This window comes from Pituophis catenifer, unplaced genomic scaffold, assembly GCF_029215685.1.
Source record: "Pituophis catenifer annectens isolate HBS135680 unplaced genomic scaffold, rPitCat1.0.hap2 SCAF_7, whole genome shotgun sequence".
In the NCBI taxonomy this organism is placed as follows: Eukaryota; Metazoa; Chordata; class Lepidosauria; order Squamata; family Colubridae; genus Pituophis; species Pituophis catenifer.
The window spans coordinates 20,013,475-20,040,389 of NW_027256887.1; the positions used below are offsets into that span (position 1 = coordinate 20,013,475).

A 26,915-nucleotide genomic window follows, 5' to 3' on the forward strand; every position below is an offset into this window, starting at 1 on the left:
TGACAATAGAGAGGTATTAGTTGGTGAAATTTTCAGATTATTGATAGAACAGTAGTGTATATATTACATGTGTGTGTATGTGTGTAGTAAGATTACAGAAAGGGTTTATATGTCGGTGTTACAAATAGTCCTTATCTTATAACCGTAATTGGGATCAGAATTTCCATTGCTCATCAAGGTGGCTGTGAATTGCACTTGATTTTAAAATGATTTTGCCACAGTTATTAAATGAATCATTGTAATTGTTAAGTGCATCATGCGGTTATTAAGCGAGTATGGCTTCCACCATCAACTTTGAGAATTATGGCTAGGAATGTTGCTAATGGCAACCAGATTTATTTGTTTGTTTGTTTGTTTGTCAACAAGTACAAGGAAACAAGTAACAGTATAGACATAGACATGGACACATATAAAAGGAAATAAATAAGCAAAACTTAGCCATAAACACATAGAATGATTACATATAAATGAGGACAGTAGGACAGGGACGGTAGGCACGCTGGTGTGCTTATGCACACCCACTTAGGCACCTCTTAAGAAACATGAAAGGTCCATGGTAGACAGTTTAAGGTAAAAGGTATGGGGATTAGAGAGACTAACAACAGAATCAGGTAGAGTGTTCCAGACATTTACTACTCTATTGCAGAAGTCATTTTGGATTTAATTTTTCTTTTAAATGTATTTTAATGTTTATATTATATGTTTTTTAATCTTGGCTGTTCACCGCCCTGAGTCCTTCGGGAGAGGGGGCGGTATAAAAATTTAATAAATAAAATAAATAAATAAATAAATAAATAAGTCGTATTTCCTACAATCAAGATTAAAGGGATTTACATTGAGTTTGAATCTATTGATAGCCCTTGTATTATTACGGTTGAAATTAAAGTACTCATTTACAGGTAGAACATTTTGGTAAATAATCTTACGAACTAAGCATAGGTCAGAACGTAGACGGCATATTTCGAGGCTATCCAGACCTAAAATTTCAAGCCTGGTGGGATGATGATTCAAGATGATTCAAGTCTTTCAACTATTATAAATCCCTACCAATTGCCACATGTCTAAATTTTGATCATGTCATCTTAGGGATGATGAGACAGTCTTAAGTGCAAGGACTGTTAATTTTAGTATAAATTATATGTATGTTAGTGGTCAGCAGAGCTAAGACTGATATGTGTGATTTAACAAAGATCAGAGAAAACACATTAGGTCAAACAAATTTCTTTTAAATTTGACACAGGGGACAATTACTTTGTCCACTTATTGCTGACAAGATCTTCAAGTTAATTAATCTAATAGCCTGCCACCTCAGAAATTTCTGTTGACTATAGCAATAAAAAAATTAAGAAATTGACTGTTCAGTGAACAATTTAGCATCTACGAGAGATTCTAAGATTCCTGACTGGTAGCAGCCCAAACATAGTTATCTGTTGACAAAGAACTAGATAATAGAACTGAATAATCAGTGGAAAGAAAAAAAAATCAAAGAAGAAAAGTAATTTCAAAGTTCAAGGCAAAAGACTAGACAGAATTAGTAAGGATTAAATGCAATATATTGGCATGTTCTTTGTGTTGGACAAAAAGATATATTTGTACCTTATGCTAAAGAAAAAACTGACTTCAGTATAACACACACAACATGATTTTGGGCTCTGCCTGTGTAATAAATCAAACTGGGATTTGGTACTTACACACAACTTCTATCTATGTCAGCCTCCAAATGATTGAGGGCTATTCTTGGAAGTCAAAAATAATCTTATGAGGCCTATGACAATTTTATGGCTTTAGGTAGGCTGAAATCATTGCTAAGGATGAAGCATAGTGCCAAATTAAATCAACAATATGATTTCCCCAAATTCACAAACATGAGTTTGAACTGCTATCAGCAACGAACAAGCACATGAATATCATACATAGATGGCATCCATGAGTCAAAGAGGTGAGACTTTCTCACCAGCTTCAAAATATGACGGCTTGAATGTATAATGAGCATAATAGATTCAAGACAGATGTGTGCATTTGGAAATTCCAGAACTGTGAAATCATTATGTCTAAAATTCTTACAAACTGAAGATTTCAGATAAGTCACTTCCAGATTGTGAAGTGCTAAATTGACACAAGCACCATATGCCTAAATGTGACCTGGGCTGCATTCCTTAAATCTTGTTGAAAACTGGATTGATAGCATATTTCTACTTTGATTGCTATCTTAGATATATAAATATGGTTTTTATTCTTTATTAACATATGATATAGTACTGTATATTGGGTAAAGAGATGCCTCTTTGAAAAAGGCTTGTCTTTGCTGCCTTTTGGGATATATTCCGGCTTAGGGCCGGAATATTTGGTGGACCATCTGCAGCCAGCAACAGCTTCCCATCGCCCTGTGCATTCCCACAGGGAGGGCCTACTCAGGGTGCCATCGGCCAGACAGTGTCGGCTGTCTACCCCCAGGGAGAGAGCTTTCTCTGTGGGCGCACCCACTCTCTGGAATCAACTCCCTCTGGAGCTCCGGGTGTCCCCTGACCTTCGTTCTTTCCGCCATGGCCTGAAAACGTGGCTATTTCACCTGGCCGCCCTGGACTGATGGGGGTTTTAAAAAGAATTTTAACTGGGTTTTATTGAATTTCTGTTAATTTTAACCTGTATTTTTGTTTTTAATGGTTTGTTTGCTTTGTTTTAATTGTTGTGAGCCGCCCTGAGTCCATTGGAGATAGGGCGGCATACAAGTTCCATTAATAAATAAATAAATAAATAAATATTTTCAGTGTTCCTGTCTATTAACTGCCCTAATATTTCCTGGTCATTTTCCATGTAAGTACTAACAAGGTCTGTAACTGCAAAGAACTAATTTCTATTATTGGTTCTATTTTATCAGATTTTTTCTGCAGTCTAAAACTCTACTAAACTTCTACAAATCAAATTATATTTGGAACCCTCTCTATCCAGGCGAGAAGCTAGTTGTGAAGCTGATCAGCCTTGTCCGGCCTCAAAAGGCTAAGCAGGTACAGACCTTGTTAGTACTTACATGAAAGATGACCAAGAAATACTATGGCAGTTAATAGATTGAAAAAAATATCCCAGAAGGCAGCAATGACAAACCTTCATTGTTGCAAAGAAACCTACTTGGATGAGTCCATGAATCACTAGTAACTGGGCTTGTTTCAAGAGAGATTTTACTTTTCCCCCTTTAGTCAACAGGAGCATAACTTTCAAATATTAATCCATTTTCTGTTGAAATACAAACTGATTTACTATGTCCTAAGAGAAACATCTTGAGGATTTTATTATCAATGATTTAGTTCCTGATACGTATTATTTTATTTCTACTTTAAAAACACAGTAAATGCTTAAAAATACATTATCTTTTTATGGATAGCTTTTGGATCATTTGCCAGAAGAGTAAGCCACAGTTAAGTTAACATAGTAATCAAAAATGTTTTTGCTTCCTGCACATTCTCTAAAGACAGTTTAAAGCAGACAGTAGTAGGCATTCAATACATCTTGTGAATTCTCGGAAGAATTCTAAGAAATCCTGCATCAGTCACACCTGTAAATTCCTTTTTGCACCGATCTCTGACGCTTTCCTCCAAGCCTTCGAGTTGTGATTTAATTTTTTCGTATTCTCGTTCTGCTTGTTGGCTTTTCCGTCTATAAGGAATAGAGAAGAAGTTCAGAAAAGTTACAAATAAATCATTTTATAACAGTAGAGGTATCTTTAGAAGTACAGGGTTATATTTTATCCTAAGCTATAAAATAAACACATAGAACTAAACTAATTAAATGTTTGTTATATTTACTCAAAAGTACATTGTTGTGAGTTTAGGTTGTAATTATTTCTAGCTTTTACCAAACTTGTTTATGAATTTAATTTATATTCAGAGTGATATTTTTTTAACCACTATGGATCTCAACAATCATAGATCTCAATTTTTTAATACACAGACACATGCAAATATCATTTCATGTGTCAAGTTTCTGAAAGATGCCCTAATTAATTCATGAGCCATGATCCAAACTTTTCATCTTCCCCTCCCTAAATATATGCTTTTTTCTACAAATCTACAAGACCAGAGAGAAAATAATACAATTTTTAGCACATGGATGTTAAAAATTATGATATGGAAAAGACACCTTGGAATTAACTCATAGGGTATGTTTGTGTACAATGAAATCATAATATGCAAGAATTGTGATGCCTAAGTATTTTGGAAATAAACACTTTCAAGGAACAAAAATCAATATAAATGTTTCTAACAAAGATCCCTGAGAACAGGAGTGGATGAACCCAATACCCTAGCTACAGAATTCACATGTATCTTCCAAGTAATATGTTGTACATTTTCTTTTATGGAGTAGTTCCTTGCAAGAGAAAACCAAAGCCTGCCTTTCATTATTTTTAGTATGATGTGAATGAAAACCAGCTGCCTTGAAAAGATATATAACAAGAGGTTATCTTGCTTTCTCACACACAATTTAGTGTGATATGGTCAGAAAATAGCCAGTTAAGACAAGTTCCCATATCTATTCTGGATTGTCCCTTAAATCCTTAGAGTAAATTCTATAACTGCTGTGAGAAGTTTAGGGAAGAAAGAAAGCTTTGCCTGCCTAGATTCCTCCCACATTTTTCTCAGAAAATCAGTTTTGCCTTTATTATTTGTACAACAGCTGATGACAATAAAAACTTACCTGTAGCAAATGACTGAGATGATGATAATGGCCACCATGGGGATAATTACCAATGTCAAGATCAGACTCAGTGGTACATCGCTGACTTGAGCATACTCCACTCTTCCTAGGACCCATTCTTTGAAGCCAAATTTTACCTAGGGAGATAATTGCAATTCTTAAAAACAGATTTTGATAAGCATTCAATGCTTAGTTATATACCATTTGGGCAATTTAAAAGAATCAAAATAATAAAAGCTCATTGGTATATGCAATTCACATTCCAGATGTATTGGGATTAAACCTTCAGAATTACCAGCCAGTGTAGACAACAGTTTTGGAGAAATGGCCCCAATATATCTGGAATGCACCAGTTTGGGAAAAATAATCTGAAAAAAACATTTGTTATAAGACAGTAAAGTCGCAATAATTAATGAAACAGAATATGACCCATACATAAGAAATATAGAAACACAGGTTGAATTTAGTTCAAATCATAATGGTTTTAAAAATGATTAATTATGCCCGTTGTTAGCAACTGACAGTCATTTCAATCCTACTTTCAGCCGTTTCAGGGCACTTAAAACAGTTTCCAGATGAAAACAAGAATAAACAAGAACATTAAATCAACTAAAACAATGTCAAAGAGAGAATTTAAACAGATCTGTTTAGGTTTACCAAAACTACTAGGAGTATATTGTGAATGAAGCAGTATGAAATTTTTATAAAAAAATTTAAAATGATGGCCCATTTAACATAGTGACAAAATTTAAAAATATTCTAAATCAAAAAAGCAAGAAATATGAGAATAACTTTTGAAAGTGGACGCCAAATTGAGTAGATTATGGAACAATGGTCACGTCCATATAAATGGCATTTGGGTAGGCAGGATCACATAGAGAAAATGATCCCCTAGAAAGTTAACTGATGACCCAATGTATAAAAGCAAAATAAAAACAAAATGCTAAACCATATTTCGTTTTAAACATGATTTGTTGAACTTACCAAACTGGACTAATTATCACATACGTTAAGCAGAAACTATAGTTTATAAATCACAATGGCAACATACAGTGCTAACATTGAACAGATCACCTTATGCTTAATGCTAGCAATGAATCCAGACAGACTGTTGAACTCTCAAATTAAATTATTATTGTGGTCACCACTTGTCAGCTTGGCTTAACATCAATTGTCCAGATGAGATGCCTGCTAAATTCACAGTAAAGAGGACTTGACACTTTGTTATGTGCTTGAAGATTCCTGGGATGCCATTCTGTTTCATTGAGGTGACATTGAGGTGAATGTTAATGAATACAAGTAAAAATTTTAGCTTATAGAAACCTTGCCCAAATCAACATCCTCTAGAATTCTGAGTCATCATGAACTCGCTGATTGGGAAACTGAAAATCTGTAGACCTTGATTGTAGGTGGTTTAGGCAAAGAAAGGCAACAGTTTCCTTGTATCTTGTTGAAAATGGATAATAGCAAATGGAATTGGGATTCTTGTTGAATAAATTTTAAGAGAAAACCAAAATTACTTATAATTGCAAGTTTTTGTATTAAATTCTATATCAGAGGTGTCAAACGCGATTTCACTGAGGGCCTTATCAAGTTGTGTTTGACCTCAGGGGACCGGGGTGGGTGTGGCCAGCTTGACATCACTCATATCGGGGATGCCTGTGGTGGCCCGAGCACTCTGCCAGCATAAATGGACCCCTGAGCTCCTTTTTTGGCTGCGACGGCCTCGTGAAACACTCTGCCAACGAACCTGGAACTAGGGAGGGACGTGTGTGAGCTCCATTTTCGCTGACAGAGACACTGCAGGCCAGTCCTTTGCTGTTTCCAGGGTGGCCCTGTGGGCCAAATCTAAGCACCACATGGGTCAGATCTGGCTCCCGGGCCTTGAGTTTGACACAGCTGTTCTGTATCATGTTGCTAAAAAAATATAGAAAAATGTGACCTACGATGAATTCTGGAAGGTTGTTGACCGTATCTCTTTTTTGCCTCCGCTTGGGTAGAGGTTGATCTTCAGGTGGTTCACAATATAAATCCTTCTCAGTTAGAGTTGTTATGTTGCAGGGTTCTTCTCCTACAAATGCACGTGCCTCGTCGATTGTCATTGCTTTGTTCAGATTACTACCCTAGATAGAAAAACAAAACGAGCCACTTTAGCTATTTGGTAATTTAAATCTTTTTCAAAGTAGGGTTTATGGGTACAAGGAGCAATGGAAAAAAATGCAAGATCAATACATTAACTTATAGTATATGTCTATCATAAAAGACGTGGGCTGAGTTTATAACCATATTAAATCAAGATACTCAATGCAGTTGAAATACTAGAGCCATGATGGCAAACCCATGGCATGCATGCCAGAGGTGGCAGGCAGAGTTCTCTCTGTGGGCATGTGTGCCGTTGCCAGCTGCTCTTCTGATTTCTGGCACATGCATGTACGCCGGCTGACTGGTCTTTGTGTGTGCTGGAATGCTGGAATCCCGAAGACCAGGTGTCCGGTGAGCATATGCACATGGTCCACCTGGTCCTTGGGTTTCCGGTGTGCATATGCGTGCCAGCAGCTGATCTTTGCACGCACCAGAGTGCCGGAAACCCAAAGACCAGCTGGCCGGTGCGCATGCCTGCGCATGTGTTCCGGTTTTGACACTCAGTGCTGAAAAGGTTCGCCATCACTCTATTAGAGTCTGTGACTAAGCTAGATTTTGCTTTTTTAAAAATATTATTTTTTTATTTTGAATACAAATAATACAAACATAATACATATAAATCTAAATTCAAAAAAGGAAAAAAATACAAATATTACTGTGCACCCACCCGAGACCATTTTTTTCCTTATATTTCTTCTTCTATAACAACTAAAAGATATATAATATATTCCATTTGTGCCCTTATCTCCTTCAAAACAACATATATTCTTGAGTAGGTTTATTCCCTTTGCCTTCCACCAACACTGTTTTTATAAAATCCCCCCATATTTCATCATAATTGTTTACTTTAATCATGCCTTTTTAAAATTCAATTTCTGTTGTTAATTTATCATTTGTTGCCATACTCCAAATTTCATTATACCTCTCATTTCTTTGAATATCCCAATTTTGTCCCCAATATTTAGCCATTACTAATCTAGCTGCCATTATCAAATTTACAATCAATTCCTTTTTTTTTCGTTCATATCCTGTTTTTCCACCAACAGTAATGAAATCCTCAGTGACATATCTAAATTTACAATACATTCAAAAGCGCTCTAATTTCCCTAAACACCATGTCCCATATTTTTTGTGCATTATTACAATCTCACCACATATGTTTATGTGTTCTAATCTCTTTCTCACACCTCCAAAGAATATTTGTATATTTAACATCTATTTGATTTAATTTATGTGGTGTTAGGTATCACCTCCACTAAACTGGATCTTGTTTATAAACTATTGCTTTGCTTATTCAGCTAATCTTGAAGGACCAAGGGATCAATGGTGGGATTCAATTTTTTTTACTACCGATTCTGTGGGCGTGGCTTAGTGGGCATGGTATGGATTGGTGGGCATGGCTTGGTGGACGTGGCAGGGGAAGGATACTGTAAAATCTCCATTCCCACCTCACTCCAGGGGAAGGTTACTGCAAAATCCCCATTTCCTCCCAATCAGCTGGGACTCAGGAAGCAGAGAATAGATGGGGGCGGGGCCAGTCAGAGGTGGTATTTACCGGTTCTCCGAACTACTCAAAATTTCCACTACCGGTTCTCCAGAACTGGTCAGAACCTGCTGAATACCACCTCTGCAAGGGATTAACATAAAAAGTATTAGGATAAATTTATTGAAAAAATCCTAGGTCATAATAGAAAAATGAAGCACATAGCATAAAAATCAATATTTACCTTTGCATGAATAAGTTTGTTGACCTGCTTTTTGACTCCATCAGTAAAGTTTTCAAAAGTTGGATCAGCAACATATTGAAAATCCTGACGCTCCACCACATGCCCATCCATTTTAATAAGTATAAAAATTTGATAATGTTCTGGATCCTCCAGTACTGGTGGAGATAAGAAGACTAATGCAGTGTCGTTGATTTTCGAGATGGTTTTTCCTTCAAACTAATGAAAAACAAAAGGAAAAGAATATTGGTTGTTACTATTTATAAATTATGTATTTTTTATCTGAAAAGGAAACCAGTACTGTAAACCGTCAAATAATCTCATAAATTTTGGTATATTTCTATTGTAGTTTGTAAAAATCTGCAACACCTTCAAGATGTTTTAGAGTAGCTGAAAAATGCATGCCATGATGAAAACAGAATTACAGTTGGTATAGTTTTCACCACCTTATACAGAGTGAATATATGAATTTTATAAATGATTTTTGATAAGATATTCCTACTAAATCAATGTTTTTTTTCCTCTAAACAATGAAAGAAACACACTTATATGTGGGTTTACCTTGGACTGAATATCTCCTGATTGCTAAATTTCTTTAAGATGTGATAAAATGTAATTCCTGAAAAGTTCAGTTAGGGGAAAAAAAGCTATCTTCAAAACTGCAACATAAATATATTATCATGAACTTTATAAAATGGTTGAAACATTAGGACCCACAATTTCAATTATTTTCCTATTCTAAATATTTTAATATTTGTTATTTGTAATATTTCAATTACTTGGTTGTTTTGGTTGCTTTCAACAGAGGGTGAAATAACATTATTTATTATATCCTGGTGTATTGCCAAATATCCAAAGTTTGATCACTCAACCATAGGGATGCTGCAATAATTGTAACGGTGAAAAATGGCCATAAGACACTTTTTTCAGTGCCATTGCAACTTTGAACTGTCACTAAATGAATGGTTGTAGCCAAAGACTACCTTTATTAAGAGTGGTTGTCACATGCCTAAAATTAATTAAAATTTGCCTTGAATACAGGGAACATGGGGTAAGATTAATCCTTTTTCAGGATTAATGGGTGTAGAAATAATCAACTCTAGAGCCTTTTGACTATAATCCTTGAAATACCTGATCATTTGCCACCAAGTCTAAATATTGGAAGTATGGCTCCAAATACTCTGGTGGAGCAGAGGCTAGAATGCAGTATTGCAAGCTAACTCTGCCCACAGCCTGGAGTTTGATCTTGATGGGCTCAAGGTTGACTAAGCTTTCCAACCTTCCAAGGTTGGTAAAATGAGGACTCAGATTGTTGGGGCAATATGCTGACGTTGTAAAGTACTCAGAGAGTGCTGTAAAGTACTATTGAGCGGTGTATAAATCTAAGTGCTTTGCTTATTCCAAAGCTAGACAGTATTTTGAAACAAAGGATAAGTAATACCTTTTGATGCCTCTCTATTTGTCTCCTCCTCCTCCTCCTTGATGATATATCTGTAAAAGGCTTGAATTTAAGTTCCACAGAGAACTTCTGAATGATATCAAACCCAGCACCAAGTACAGTAATATTTCGTCCTCCACTAAAATACACAAAATTAGAAATCACATAATATATGTTTTCTGATTTTAGACAGGGATTTGAAAATACCTACCTTGCTTTTATTCTACACTGAATCTTGTTTGTAGATAACAGAAGAGTATCATTAAATGTAGTCTTAGTTTTTAGGTATGTTATAGCTTTTTGTTCTTTTTCTTGTGACAGAAACTCAGAAACATAACTAAAAAATAAATTATGACCGTTTCTTCCTCCGCATATATCATAACCTGATTTACTATGTTTATTAGTTGCTTGTGTTACTACATATCACCATTGATAAAACAAGCAGATATTCTGTCAAGAAACTAAAAAACTACATAGCTATAGATCAGTGTTTCTCAACCTTGGCCGCTGGACGATGTGTGGACTTCAACTCCAACTTCAGCTCTGCTGGCTGGGGAATTTTGGGAGTTGAAGTCCACACATCGTCCAGTGGCCAAGGTTGAGAAACACTGCTATAAATGCATGGCGTAGAATCCAACTAATTGGGAAGACACTAGCATGACACATTAACTTTGGTCTGTGATTGCATTCATGTCCCTGCTTCTCAGTTGCTCTTGGTCTGCATGGGGTTGTTTTGTTTTTCTTATGCTATCCAGAAACAACCCCGAGTCTCACTAATTAGAAAAATAAAACTGTGAAGCGGAAAATTTAAAACAGCCAGGTAAACCTTATGGACAAGGTATATTTCTTAAATGAACTATATGTGTGGAGCTCAACTCCCAGAATTCCCCCATGCTGGCTGAGGAATTCTGGGAGTTGAAATACACACATATTAGAATTGCCAATGCTGAGTGGGCACTGCACTAAACTGAACTGGTATTAAGCATAAACAGAACTGAACCGTATAGGCCAATGTTTAATACAGTTTAAACAGCTTCCTATATTAAAGATCACATTGAATGTTTTCCTTTAATTTTGTAAATCAGTAATTTTGCTTTTTTCAGATAAAGTAAGCAGTCACACAAGCGCTTGATAATTTTTTCATTAATTCTTAAATGGATGAAAACATTTACCTTCCCTGAAGGTGATGACTTTTATTTTAGAAGAAAGATACAATTATGTTACATTTATTATGACTGCCAAGACCTAAAATAGTAGTTATCTAATAATTACACTGGGAAAAAAATCTCATTAAACCTGAACATATCTTTAAAACAGAACCATTTTATTACCTGCGAATGCTGACTTCAGGAGTGATCTTGCTAACAGTAGGGTTTTCACTATAGGTAAATTGTACATTTTGTATTTCTTTTTTGGTGTTTCCATGCTGTAAGGTTACAGACACAGGCCCCTTCTTGCTGTTTGGTCCAGTAACACAAACGATTTCTTGCCCAAATGAAATACTATTTAAGAGTAGAGGAAAGGGAAAAACAACAACAATAAAACAACTTTTTTTAAATCAAGTTTACTAAGACATCTAACTAACCCATTTTGGGTTTCATATCTAGATAAAGGAAAGCAGGAGTTTCAAAAAGAAAGGATTAGGAAAATCAGTTGCCTGAGAAACCACCTTCACCACCCAAACAGGTGTCCTATTTTGGGGGAAGAGTACACAGCAGTACTCTTCAATTTATTTCTGCTTTCCGGATATTTGCTTCAGTCCAATTTAGCCTGGGATTTAGCCTTACTATTAGATTACCGTAATTTTGCTCAGTGTGAAAGGGAGAGGATTAAAAAAAAAATGCTTCTTTTTTAGTTAGGAAAAGATATTATCAATTAAGAACGGGTGAGCATTAATGATGTGTACAAGTTTCCACTCTGGCTTTTGCATACCTAAACCATTTTCCTTACAAATACCTAAAGAAGTGATTTATGATTCTACGATCAGCAAGCTTTTTCAATAAGACTAGGTTATCTTTTTTTATAAAAAAAATGCCTGTATCATAGATAGAAGTTATGTTAACATAAATTTTGTTCAGTTTCACCATGAAACTGAATATGGTTTCATTTCATTCATCCATCCATTCATTTTTTTATACTGTTTCAATCTTATCTCTTCCCATTGAGGTGCTTGAGAATTGCCCTATCTATGGTCCTTTAGGTGTTTCATGGGAAGCTGTCTTTTTTATACTACATGTATAATATATTACACTCAGTGGTGGGTTCCAAATTTTTTAACAACCGGTTCTCTGACTGGCTGTGGGGGGGATGTCATGTGACTGAGTGGGTGTGGCCAACCCTACATCACTTGTGTGGCTGGTACCTGTATGGGACAGGCAGGGTTGGGGAGGGAATCCAGGGGTTTCCGGTGGGGGGGGGGGAAGGGAAAGAAAGATCCAACCTGTTTATGTGTGTGTGTGTGTGTGTGTGTGTGTGCCTGTGTGAGCGAAAGACTGCGTCAAGCTAGACTGGGAAAGCTGGCTGAGAGAGGAAGAGAAGCTGGGTAAGCTGAACCCAGACGCTTCCCGGGTCCCCTCATTCCAGAAGCAACAACCTTGTACTCTCCCCTCTCTGCTAACCCCCTTCTTCGCACGGGATCATCTAGCAGCGGAGATGGAGAAGAGGACAGCGGTGGCTGATAGCATTGAGGGGAGAATGCCACACAGATTTGGGAGCACACAGAAATGCCGCCCCCTTCTCCCTCTCTGTCTCCATTGCTGGGCGATCCCATGCGAAGAAGGGGGCTAGCAGAGAGGGGGAAAGTGTGAGGTAGCTGTTTCTGGATGAGGGGACCTGGGACACGTCTGGGTCTGGCTCACCCAGCTTCTCTTCCTCATGCATCCAGCTTTTTTGGGCCATTTTCAGGCCTTTTTTCAGGATGTTTTCTGGCTATTTTTTGGCCTGATTTTGGCCAGGAAAACAGCCTGAAAATGGCCCGAAAAGCAGCCTGAAAACTGCCAGACAGCCAAAAACTTCCAGAAAAATGGCCTGTTTTGGGGGCATTTTTCAGGCCATTTTCAGGCTGTTTTTTGGGCAATTTCTCAGCGTGATTTTGGCAGGGAAAATGGCCTAAAAAACGGCCTGAAAAACAACCTGAAAAACAGGCGGGGGCGGGGCCAGCCAGTGGTCCGATTTGCCAGTTCTCCAAACCATGCAGAATCAGAACAACTGATTCGGGCAAACCGGTCCAAACTGGAAGCAGGCCATCTCTGATTACACTACATCATATTAAACAGCACAATGTGACCTGGTGTCTTTTCTGCATGGGAAAATAAGTGTAAGAATGCTCACAAAATATTGTCTCCTTTTATGTCCGAACTGACCAGCCAGCTCATAAATGGTAAAGTCTCATTTAAGACATCAGTATAACAGAAGATACACCATGTTTGTTGACAACACTTTCTCATTCATGGAAATGTTGCATGTGTAATGTGTGTAATATATATTATACGTAATCTTTATGATAGCTTTTAAAGTTATATTTCCAAATTTAATCATTTCTATAGTTCTTTTGATTATAATGCCTCAACCTAGTGTGCATGTCTTCAATGTCAGCATTAACATCTGCTAACATAACCTATGCTTTGTTTTCAATTATAGTTTTTGAGGGTATTCTAATATTGCAACAATATTAGCACTCCAGATATGTGCACTTCAGAAAAAAATTACTAGACTGAGAATGTTCAGCCCTTCCTAACATCAAGCATGTAATAGGAATGTGGTATCAAGATTACCATCTAAGAAGTACTAAGTAGAAGAACTTAAAAATGAACCTAAACTGTTCCTGCATCACCCAGATGGAATACAAATGTGATAAATAGATAAAGCTTGATTCACTCATATTGCAAATATTCCTTAATTAAGGCTGAAGCACATGATTAATTACCGCATTACTTGAGCAATACAAACCAACTAATTTTCAATGAAGGACAATTCAAGTATTCCACAGGCAGAGCATGACATATTAACCAAAGCAATTCTGTTCCCCTCCATCAAACTGGACTCTCTGAAGTGGATAATACCAATTTATTACTGAACTCTTTCAGACAACCCAAAATACCTCAAATTGTTGTACTGTTGAAAGTTATGTAGATAATACATTTTCCACCTCTAATTCATCAAGCAGTGATAAATATCTCCCCTGTTTATCACCCATTAGAAATAATTAGCTGTAACTTCCATCTTTCATTAACCCTGTATATTCACCTTACTGTCAAATGGCTTTATTGTGACTCATCACCCCTGCCATTTTTCAGAGACTCACATTATAAAAATGAGGCAAGAGTTGCATTTTAAAACTATTCTGTTTTGGTCTTGTTCTTGCCTGGAAAATTATAGATTAATGGTGGACCTATAAGCAACTAGAAAAACAACATGCCCATATATAAAGAGGCATTTTGATCTGTTACTGTTATGTAACAGGATTTAAAATGTTATCATGATCTAAATTTTGCACCTTCTGCATATGCAACAACCCAAAGGATAAGGCAAGGATCATGATGCCACACCATATTTTGATACTTTCTATTCTGGATGCCCTTTCTTTAAGGTGCTACTCCCCCAGTCCTGTTCATGTTGGCTCTTTAATAAATACGTGGAGACCTCACACTTAATAATGGTAATTTATTTCAGGGAAGCTGTGATTGCTGCAGTTGCAAGGACTGGTCATAAATCTCATTCAGTATTATTGTGACTTCTAATGATCATTGAATGAGTAGTTGTTAAACGAGCATTACCCTCAAGATATTTTCATTAAGTTGGTACTTTCTAGATTTGGAATATTTTGTTCATATGCCTAGCTTACTTACATCAATGGCCAGTGGTTAGACATGCCAGGAGTATAGTTACTCCTAACCCTGTATTAATGCTGACTAGAATATTGAAAAACAAACACCATAAAATTAAATTAACAACAACAAAATGTCACTATCAAGATAACCAACTGTTCTCTTGACAGAATGTATGCTGGAATACGTGATACAAATGGCACAACAGTATATAAAGCAGTAGGTGGGATGCAGTGGTGGGATTCAAAATTTTTAACTATGGGTTCTGTGGGCATGGCTTGGTGGGCGTGGCAGGGGAAAGATACTGTAAAATCTCCATTCCCTCCCCACTCCAGGGGAAGGTTACTGCAAAATCCCCATTTCTTCCTGATCAGCTGAGACTCGGGAGGCAGAAAATAGATGGGGGCTGGGCCAGTCAGTAGTTCTCTGAACTACTCAAAATTTCCGCTACGGGTTCTCCAGAACTGGTCAGAACCTGCTGAATGCCACCTCTGGGTGGGATGGGATATTAAGAACAGGTCATGGATCTTATACTTACACTCTACAGGGTCCTTCATCAAGGTAAACACTAACATCTTGAATAGAACCTGTGGCTAAGTTTGTGCCACTGATAGTTAGAACTGTTCCTCCAGCTTGGGGACCTCTCAGAGGATTTATTCCTGTAGGTATAGGATCCTGTAATGTAGAAAGTCATAGATTAGTTAAATTCTGAATTTCTTCTGACAATACATTTTCCAAACATTGTAATAATACATTTTAAGGGTGCAAAACAGATCAGAGGGGGGAAAAAAGACTATTATAAACAACTCATTCTCAAGGTTGGACTATTATAAGCTGCTGCTGATATCAGGTTCCCAGGAATAATATAGTGGATAAGCTGCCCATTCAGTTCTTAAAAAAATTCTTTGAGAGCATACTTTTTTCATACTTTTTTCAGACTATTAATGCTTCTTGCAGCACATTCTTGGATATAATCACATCAGTGGCATGAACAGCAAAGCCCATCATTTGAAAGGAACTGTGAAAGCAGCAGATAATTTTATCATGTGTAATAAGGAAACCCTGCCCACCTATCTCAAATCAGAACATTTGCTGATCTGGAAAGCAGCATTTAGGTGTGCACCTTAAAAGCAGGCCTGCACAGCATAACGTGTGACTTCCTGAACCAGATATAGCCTCTCCCCAGCTTGATAAAAACTTCCTGCCGAGAAATGCAGTGCAAAACTAATTATTTCCTAAACAAATAATGAGGTTCTGTGACCTTGCTGAATTTGCTGTAAGCTGATCTACTAACAGTTTTTTAAAAAAACTGTAACCTACACATCTCCTGTGTCTGAATGAAAATGTCTTGTGCCAAAATATCATTGAAAATTTTGCTGCCCTCAGAAAGAAATAGTAAGAATGCAGTTTTTTTCCTTGTGATTCTTTCAAATTTTATAGTTTTGTTAGTTTAGGGCACAACAGAAATATAATAAGGCTCCAAATTCCCAGGATTTTACAGGTATATGAAAGTCTTTCCATGACACAACAGGAGAACGTACAATCATTAAAATTTAGACCCCCAGTAGCTAATGCAGCAACCAAAGTTAAGAAGAGCAAGTCCCATTAAGTACATTGCAGTAAGCCAAATGTAAGAAAATGAGGGAAAGTGCCATAGACATTAATAGCTTCCTAGTCTGTGAAAGGCTTGCCAATGAAGCCAAAGTTAGGTAATATAGTTGACTTTGACTAATGTTAAAAACTTAAAATGGGTTAAACCTGTTTTAGTACAAAGAAGGGAACTAGACTGGAAAGTCAAAAAACTTTCAGAAGAAAAAACTTTCAGAAGAAAATGGGACGCCGCCGAGGGAGGATTGCAGGGCTCCGCCTGAATCTCTTTGAATCTAGACCTTTACAAACCAGGTCTATTGTCAACTGTGGAGGAGAGAGTGCAATCTATCGATTTGGAGCTCGCTGGTTGGAGGCTTATCGAAGATTTGGGAGTTCAAGGGGGGGGAAGAAGATCTGGTGGAGACCGGGGGAGCTGGGAAGAGCTGGGAGATGGTGTGGACTGTCCCGCCCCCCTTTTTGGTTTGTCTCCACCCCGTCCCCCTTTTCTTCCCTCTTCTTTTTCCGCCACGGCCTGGTTTGTGGGCACGGCTTGGATTACTATCTCCCCGACCAGATTTTTTCTTGCACCCGGACTTAATAGCTCCTTGTATGCCCACAGCTGACCTCCGGTTTCCGGCAATTCCATCGGCCCTATTGACATTAACATCCACTTGCTGTGAGGAGAGATGTGAGCCTGGGCGGGGGCACCGAGGGAGTCATCTTTGTTGCAGCTGCCACTGTATAAATCCTGCTGACTCTGGCCACCGTGAGAGGGTGACCGGGTCATTGCCTTCTGGGACAGCTGCCTGAGACTCCTCTCCACTGTCGTGGGAGGACACTGGAGTCCGGTTTATCCCCGACCGAAATGGTGAACTCTCTCCCCTGGACTTTTTATACCATAATTAAGAATCCTTGGCCTTTTTCCATCTTCCCCAGACAGACTTTTGGAACCTTTAGATGTACTCATCCGCTGATCTCTTCGCACAGCGAGACTCCCCCCTCTCACGGGCCTGGCCCTCCACGTTATCGAGGGCTTATCTTGATGACAGGCTTTGGAACCCCGAGAGATGGCAAGCAGCGAAGAGGGGGTTGAGGGGTTTTTTACGCAAATTTTTAATGAAATTTTTAAGGGGACCTGGGAGGAGGGATGGGAATAATGATTTTTTAAGGGGAACTGGGAGGAAGACCAAGGGGTTTGGGGGAGGACAAACCCACTAAGGTCAGAGCCGAGCCCGGCACAGGAGGACAGCCTGGAGGGTGTGAGTCGAGGGATTGGGGAGGGGCTGGAGGACCATCCGGAAGAGGAATTTTCCATCCGCACGGTGAATGGGAGGGGCAGATATGGCAGGAGTAGGGGACCATATCATGTGCGGGGGTGCGCACTCGCTGTTTGAGAGCAATTGTGCGCCCTGGTCCCCAAGACTCCACTCAGATACTAGGTGGCTTAGATACTCAGGACCTGGGCCTCCGGCTGATGTTATGCAATGCCAGGTTCGTGGTTAATAAGGCCCCCCTCATTTATGATCTTATACAGGAGGGGGGAGCGGACCTGGCAGCTATTACTGAGACCTGGTTGGGCCCGGAGGGAGGGGTCCCCCTGGTTGAGATGTTCCCACCGGGCTTCAGAGCATTTCATCAGCCGAGGGCACAGGGGAGGGGTGGGGGGAGGTGGCGGTTATTATTAAAGAAGATCTTGGTTCGAGGGAAACCACTGTGCCACAGATTGCCGGATGTGAAACCCTCTTTGTGAGATGGGGTCATGGGGTTCAGATGGGCCTGTTGCTCACGTACCTGGCTCCCTGCCGCGTGGCAACGGCCCTGCCCGAGCTACTCGACATGATAGCCACGGTGGCAGTTGATACACTATGGTCATGGGTGATTTCAACCTGCCATCCGTTGGTGAGACGTCTGAGATGGCACTGGAGTTCATGGGTTCCATGACGGCCATGGACCTGACCCAGTTAGTTCATGGCCCCACTCACAGGGGGGTCACACTCTGGACTTGATTTTCGTCTCTGGCCAGTGGTTGAGTGGCCTTGTTATAGGGGATATAGACATGGAACCCTTGTCATGGTCTGACCACTTGCTCCTTCGCCTAGATCTTCGAACCGCTACACCCCGCCGCAGGGAGGCGGAGCCTACAAGATGGGTCTGCCCCAGGCACCTGATGGATTCTGATAGATTCCAGACGGAGCTTGGGCCATTTCCTGAGGTTCTAGCTCAGGGCTTGGTCGGGGACCTGGTGGCGGCCTGGGATTGGGCCGCTAGCGGAGCCTTAGATCGAGTCGTGCCTCTGAGGCCTCTGACACGGTCCCGATCCCTCGCGGCTCCTTGGTTTACTGAGGAGCTGAGGGAGATGAAGCGCTGGAAAAGACACCTGGAGAGTGGTTGGAGGGCCAGTCGCACCGAATCTGACCGAACACTGGTAAGGTTGCATATTAAGACCTACCTAGTGGCGATAAAAGCGGCAAAGTCCAATTACTTTTCCGCTCTTATTGCATCATCAGAGAATCGTCCGGCGGCCCTGTTCAGAGTGACCCGCTCCCTGCTTTAACCAGGAGTGAGGGAGAACCCTCTGGAGGGCAGGGCTGAGGATTTCGGACGGTATCTGTATGACAAAATCGCTCAGATCTGGCAGGATTTGGACTCTGACTGGGTAGATCCGGGCAGGGTGATGAGGAATAGTCTTGAGAATGTTATCTGGGAAGAGTTTGACTCTGTGACTCCGGATGACATGGACAGGATTTTGGGGAGACTTAATGCGACCACATGTTTACTGGACCCGTGTCCCTCCTAGTTAGTACTGGCTTCCCGGGAGGTCTCACGAGGCTGGCTCCAGGGAATTATCAACGCTTCATTGAGTGAGGGTCACTTCCCCGCTACCTTGAAAGAGGCGGTGGTGAGGCCTCTCCTCAAGAAGCCCTCCCTGGATCCGGCAGTATTGGCTAACTATCGTCCTGTCTCCAACCTTCGCTTTGTGGCGAAGGTTGTTGAGAGTGTGGTCGCATGACAGTTCCCACAATTCCTGGAGGAAACGTCCTATCTAGACCCGTTCCAGTCGGGTTTCAGGCCTGGGCACAGCACGGAAATGGCATTGGTCGTGTTGGTTGATGATCTCTGGAGGGCTCGGGACAGGGGTTGCTCCTCTGTTCTGGTCCTATTAGATCTCTCAGCGGCTTTTGATACCATTGACCATGGTATCATGCTGCACCGGTTGGAAGAGTTGGGGATGGGGGGCACCGTGTTATGGTGGTTCTCCTCCTTTCTCTCAGACCGGTCGCAGTTCGTGTTGGCAGGGGGGCAGAGGTCGACCTCGAGGCCTCTCATCTGTGGAGTGCTGCAAGGGTTGGTCCTCTCGCCCCTTCTGTTCAACATTTATGTGAAGCCGCTGGGCGAGATCATTCGTGGCTTTGGGGCGAGATATCACCAGTACGCTGATGACACCCAGCTGTACATCTCCACCCCAGGCCACCCCAGCGATGCCCTTGAAGTGATGGCCCAGTGCCTGGAGGCTGTACGGATCTGGATGGGGAGGAACAAGCTCAAGCTCAACCCTTCCAAGACTGAGTGGCTGTGGTTCCCGGCATCCTGATATAGTCAGCTGACTCCATCGCTGACTATTGGGGGCGAGTCTTTGGCCCCTGTTGAGAGGGCGCGCAATCTGGGAGTCCTCCTGGATACGCAGCTGTCTTTGGAGGAACATCTGACGGCTGTTGCCAGGGGACCTTTTGTCAGGTTCGCCTGATTCGCCAGTTGCGCCCCTTTCTTGATCAGGATTCCGTGTGCACAGTCACTCATGCCCTCGTCACCTCTCGCCTGGACTACTGCAACGCTCTCTACATGGGGCTCCCCTTGAGGAGCACCCGGAGGCTCCAACTGGTCCAGAATGCGGCCGCGCGGGTAATTATGGGAGCTGCATGGCGCTGCCGCATAACACCGCTCCTGCGCGAGCTTCACTGGCTCCCAGTGGTCTTCTGGGTGCACTTCAAGGTGTTGGTTACCACCTTTAAAGCGCTCCATGGCATAGGACCTAGTTATCTCCGAGACCGCCTTCTGCCACCGACGACCTCCCATCGACCCGTGCGCTCCCACAGAGAGGGCCTCCTCGGGGTGCCATCAGCCAAGCAATGCAGGCTGGTGACCCCCAGGGGGAGGGCCTTCTCTGTGGGGGCACCTACCCTCTGGAATCAGCTGCCCCCAGAGATAAGGAGAATCCAAGACCTCCGTGCCTTCCGCCGTTCCCTTAAAACTTTCCTTTTCCAACAAGCCGGGCTGGCCTAACAATGCCTTTTAAATGATTTTAAATTTGTATGTTTCTTAAATTTTTTGGCCAAATTGAGATATTTCCTTTTAATTTGTTCTTAATGTTTATATTATGTGTTTTTATCTGGCTATACACTGCCCTGAGTTCCCAGGAAGAAGGGTGGTATATAAATTCGAAGTAAAATAAAATAAAAATAAAATAAAACAAGTATCTGTTTAGTGACCATGGGGATCCTGAGGATCACAAGATCACCATTTATGATCTTCTGAGCTGGCTTCCAACAAGCAAAGACAATGGGAAGCCAGATTTTCTGAATGACCACTTGATTCACTTAACAACTGTGGCAAAAAAACACTATAAAATCAGGTGTAACTCACTTAATATCCACCTTACTTAGCAATGGAAATTCTGATCTCAGTGTAAATCAAGGGCTATCTGTATTTGATTTTTTTAAAAAATATTCCAATTATTTAATAGCAAAATACTTTAAGCATTTTATTCCAAAGTATGTTTGTTTAAATGCATTGGGAATGCTTCTACTGTATTGTTTTAAAAGCAACATATCAATAAGCACAAAAAAAGAGATGACTCCACAAAAATAAAACATTTACATTTGGTCTATTATGGATATCCTGTTATCTCTGATTGCTCAATTAATTGTTGTCATGAGTCTTCTCTTTGTAATGGAAGAAACATATCACATGATAATAATGTCAATTAAAACTTCAAAACAGGCGTGCCCTCTTATGGACTGCCTCAACTCAGGAACTCTGCAAGTGAAAGCTTAGTAGTAGATGGTTTAGATGGATTTTTCTTAACAAAACTTAATGGCCTGGGCCTGATTTTACAAGGCATAAAACAAGTTTTGTAAGGCTAGACTTGGTATTTATCAGCAGTTTGAGTACATTCATTATACACAGTGAAACCAAGTGCAACTGCCTATTGCTCTCTTACATAAATAGATATTACAAGTAGCCCTAGCTACAGAAACCTTAATGACTGCACAAAAAGATATTCTTATGAAACATGCCTTGGGAGCTTTATAGCATAGCAATTTATTGCCACACGTTTATTTCCTCTTAATTTAGAACTGAAATTGGCTGTTGAAACCTAGGCTCTTTATTGCAACTCTGCTGTAAAATTGTAGACCTGAGAATTGGGAAGGCTATGTGGGGAAACAAGAAGTGAATGGGACCAGGACAAAATGGAATTTGATTTTAAATTCATTAAATGAATTGAATATTGTCAATGTCACTTCTCTGGATTATTCTGTCATGATAAAAAAAGTGCAATAAGGTAGCAACTTTGGGAAGTGCTGGGGAGAAGACAGGCAGCTCTGTATTATCAGCCCTGAAAACATTTAACAGCACCACAAATTGGGAATGCAGATACATGTAAAAACTGAGACGAGATGGATTGATGGCTGGCACTGTACGGCCTGAAGAACAGCTGACTCTTACTGGTTCACAACAGCTGATGATATGGCTATGTTGGTCTGTCATTTTTGTCTAAGGCAGATTTAAAGTAGAAGAAATGGCTCACAGGATTTTGGATCATCTGTGAGACTTAGAAGAATTAAAAAACACAATTTACATGTCAGAGATGGTATTCAGCAGGTTCTGACCAGTTCCGGAGAACCAGTAGCGGCAATTTTGAGTAGTTCCGAGAACTGGTAAATACCATCTCTGACTGGCCCTGCCCCCATCTATGCCACACCCACCAAGCCACGCCCATAGAACTGGTGGTAAAAATTTTTGAATCCCACCACTATTACATGTGGTCATTCTGGGTGATTAGTCATTTACTTTGCTACTGAAGACTGCAGTACTTTTATAAAATATTTTAAAATATTAATTGCATGTTATATGATATTTACTCTGACATGAGACAGTGACATTGTACAAAATATGTATTTCTATGACATCTCCATTTTTTTCTAAGAGATCCTGGAAGAAAAACGGAGAATGTTTTGAGGAGGAAACTATAATACATTTTGTGAGTAGAACATATCTTCCTTTATATTGAACTCTCAGACTAGAAAGATAGAACTATTATTATGTCATTCTCTCATATTGATGTTTTGTGATTCCATCATTATGGGGAAAATGGACGATTTCAGACCTATGTATATATAATAGCCCAAAGCCCATACTCTACTAGGAAGATGTTCCCTGAGGATGGGCTCCAGCACGAATCCGAAAGCTTGGAAAACTAAACCTCTGGTCCCAGTGACTGATCCAGATTAGATTCTGCAACTATTTCAGTGTAACAGATTATTTAAGGATTGGAGTTTATCAGGTATACACAACCACTGTAGTTAATATAGGTTTAATATGGTTAGAATATCTCTGTGCCAATCCAGTTGAAATGAATAGAAGCTTCTTGAAGACAGCACTCTCAACTTCTGAGAAAAGGAACATATCTTGTGCACATAATTACATATATTGCATTTAAATAAATACTATGTCATCATAGAATATGAAGACTGATGCTGAAAAACACAGCTGGGATATTTTCTGTGAGGCTGAAATTCCTTTGGGGAGGCATTGTTCTGTAAGGAGAACACAGCTTTACTCCTAAAATAGAAAGCTTTGATGAGTAGTCAAGGGTATTGCATATATCACAATTTCTTGATTTATGCATAGATACAATGGAGTGGAAATGTGACAAACTTTTTCATGTCTTGGTCAACAGAACCTATTTTAGAAACCTGGCTTCTAAAGACTACTAAGCCAAGCAATATATATATAATTACTTGCATATACATGCAGAAATCAATTCAAGTATCAGCTTAGCCTTCTTGCTAGTTCACCAGCCAAATTAAGCAGCATTTATTACATATATGAATGATATGTCTACCTAGCTTTATCATGAAAGTATCATCCAGAAGTGGGGTTAAACTTATTAAAAAGAAAAACCCAATTTATAGTTGATTAAAAAAAGTTTAGATCAGGTGTGCCAAACTCGATTTCATTGGGGGCTCATCAAGGTTCTGTTTGACCTCGGGGCGGGGGGCGAGGGAAGTGGTTGAGGTGGGCATGGCCAGTGTGGGCGTGGTCAGCTTGACGTCACTCATGTTGGAGGCACCTGTGATGGCCAAGTGCTAAGGCAGGACTTCCCTCAGACCCTTCCTCCCTCTCATTATAATCTCCTTCCTTCCTTCCTTCCTTCCTCCCTTCCTTCCTTCCTTCCTTCCTTCCTTCCTTCCTTCCTTCCTTCCTTCTCTTCTTCTTCCTTCCCTCTTCATTCTTTCTTCTTCCTTGCTCTCTTAAATAAATAATAAATAAATAATAACTTTATTGTCATTGTACGTGTATACACAGTATACCCGTACAACGAAATTCACTTAACACCCAAAGACCAGGTCCAACACACATTACAATCCCCAAACACCCCCCACCCACCACAAATTCCCCACCCCTAAACCACCTAAACACTCTTCCCATCTTCCCATCTTTTTCTTTGTCTTTCCTCTTTCCCTTTCTCCTTTCCTGTCCCTTCTTGCGTGCTCAAATGCAAAAGGGGAAACATTTCTCCTTTTGTTTTGCATTTAGTTTACTTTGCTAGCCCTCTGCCAGTGAAAATGGAGACCGGGTATGTGCGCACATCCCCCGGGCCCCATTTTTTGCAGCAATGGTCTCCTGCAGCCCTCTGCCAGTGAAAACAGGCCCCGTGTTCTCTGGCAGAGGGCTGTAGGAGGCCATTGCAGCCAAAAACGGGGCTGGGGGGCCGCACATGCCCCCCCAAGCTCTATTTTTGCTGGCAGAGGTACTGCAGGCCTTGAGTTTGACACCCTTGGTTTAGATGATGGTTTAAAACCAATGATTAAAAAGAATCAAGGGCAGAAGTATGCTTCAGTGAATTTTAAAAAGTTAAAACAAAAAAAGTCAGTGTCATCCCTTCGAAAGAATAAAATCTTAAATAACTGAAACATTATTTTTCAGATGGGACACACAATAAAGTAATATAACGGATCAGAAAGCCTCAGCAGCACCTGTTAATTGAAAGCCTGATATTGGAAGTTTAAATGCTCACGGCCAGCTGTAATTGAACACAACTTTCCTACAAAGCACATTTTGTCTACACAAACCCCATGTGAAATAGGTTTTGTGGAGTGACAGTAACTGGTCTCAATTACCCAGCCAGCTTCATGATTGTATTGCGATTTAAAATCATATCCCTTCAGTCTTTGCTCAGCCTTCTATTCAATGTATCAAATGCACAGCACAGCAAGCGCTCATTGATTTCAGTGGGGGAAACGGAATGTGTCTATAATTCTAGTCCTAAAATCAATTAGAGTTAAAATAATTGACTTTTTCATACCTTGGTTTTGCTCCTTTTTTGTTTCTGCGTTTTCTGTTTTAGCATGCATTTCAAACTCATGTACACAGTAACAAAAAACAGATGATAGAGGTCATACACACAGATTTAAATTTTGAAGATGCTTCTTTATACAAGAAAATGAGGCATGTACTTTCTTCTACTTTTAATATAATTATCCAGTGTTCAACAAAGCTGCCTCAGTACACCTAATGGTTTTTTTTTAATAGGCCAATAAAGCAAGCCATAAACCTTTTTAGTGCTATAAATTTAATGAAAGGTTCTTTTTAGAATCAAAGTATACATAGCCATGATATTTGGAGTTTCTCAGTTTTGATTGTGGTAATGCTCCAACTTCACTGAAATATTTTTTTTCTACCTTAGGCTTACCTGAAAGTTCTCTCAAACAATGGATCTTTTTTACCTTTATCAGAGCCGTTTGGTGTACTGGTTAAGGTACCAAGTTAGAAACCAGGAAACTATGAGTTCTAGTCCTGTCTTAAGCACAAATCCAGTTCAGTAATCTGTGGCTAATCATGTACCTTGGCTCCAGAAAAAAGACAGTAGCAAAAACCAGTTCCAAAATTCTTGCCAAGAAAACAGCAGGAACTTGTCCAAGGCAGTTGCCAGGAGTCAAGACTGACTCAAAATATAAATAAATAAATACTTAAACACACAATAATTAAATGTACTTTGCATGCTTTACTACCATTCTTTTGAATTTTCAGCAAATGGAGGCCTGGACGAGATCTGCAGCAAAAGACTTTGCAAATGGAGGGAAGGCCTGAAACATCGAAGGTTTTCCTCCATTTGCAAAGCCTTTTGCCATCTTTGCAAAAAACCCAAAACGGAACTCCGGAGGGGTGGGGGGTGCCCCTCCAGAGCTCCACTTTGGCACTCCATTTTGGCGGGGGCGCCCCTCCGAAGCTCCATTTTGGGTTGCAAATTGCCCCTCTGCAACTCCATTTTGTGCTGCAAAGTGTTGGATGAGGCCTGCGTGCACTGAAACAGAGCTCCGGATGAGCAGGGGCGCACCTCCGAAGCTCCATTTTGTTCTTTTTAATTTAAATTGGTTGTTTTAATGATTTTTATGTATTTTTATTGTCTTATTATATGCCATCAGAGTCATTATCTGAGATAGGTGATTATACAAAATATAGATAAGTCTCGAATTATGACTACAATTGAGCCCACAATTTCTGTTGCTAAGTGACACATTTGTTAAATACATTTTGCACCATTTTACGACCTTCCTTGCCACAGTTATTAAGTGAATCCCTGCAGTCGTTAAGTTAGTAACACACGGTTGTTAAGTGAATCTGGCTTCCCCATTAACTTTGCTTATTAGAGGATTACAAAATGTGATTACATGACCCCAGGACACTGCAAACTTTATAAATATAAGTCAGTTGCCAAGCATCTCAATTTTGATCATGTGACCATGGGGATGCTGCAATGGTCGTAAGTGTGAAAAACAGTCATCAGTCACTTTTTTCAGTGCTGTTGTAACTTTGAAAGATCACTAAATGAACCGTATTAAATCGCAAACTACCTGTATATAATATGAATGGGAAGCTACTAAAAATACATAAATAAATGATAAATATTCACTCATTCACTTTCATTCATTTCTCCCATTCATTCATTCATCCATTCCCATATTCTCTAAATCACATACAACCAAAACCCATGTAGAGAGAATATTTTCCTTGCTTTCATGGACTTCAAGAAATTCTGTTACAACTGTCTTTACTGAGAAGTATTGCTGAACAGTTACATTGTGGTATATGCTTTTAGCATAATAACAGGAACTGGCTTTATTTAAATTAAGGTTTAAATAAAGATTACTTCCTTGGTATGATTGTAACCATGTCTGTACCATGTCTGTGCATCATGTACAAATTATTTTACTTAATTCAATT

At 39.9% G+C, this 26,915-nt stretch overlaps 1 protein-coding gene across 1 annotated transcript in view; it reads right to left on the minus strand.

Annotated features, from left to right (window-relative positions):
* The window catches only part of PLXNB2 (plexin B2), a 110,028-nt gene that overhangs the window by 34,981 nt on the left and 48,132 nt on the right, over positions 1-26,915 (minus strand). The window contains exons 15-21 of the mRNA XM_070947750.1: positions 15,358-15,494; positions 11,325-11,495; positions 9,997-10,132; positions 8,559-8,774; positions 6,636-6,812; positions 4,690-4,826; positions 3,551-3,651 (exon numbers count right to left, since the gene is read on the minus strand). Of these exons, the coding sequence (XP_070803851.1) occupies positions 3,551-3,651; positions 4,690-4,826; positions 6,636-6,812; positions 8,559-8,774; positions 9,997-10,132; positions 11,325-11,495; positions 15,358-15,494 (1,075 nt within the window). The remainder of the gene's footprint in view (positions 1-3,550; positions 3,652-4,689; positions 4,827-6,635; positions 6,813-8,558; positions 8,775-9,996; positions 10,133-11,324; positions 11,496-15,357; positions 15,495-26,915) is intronic.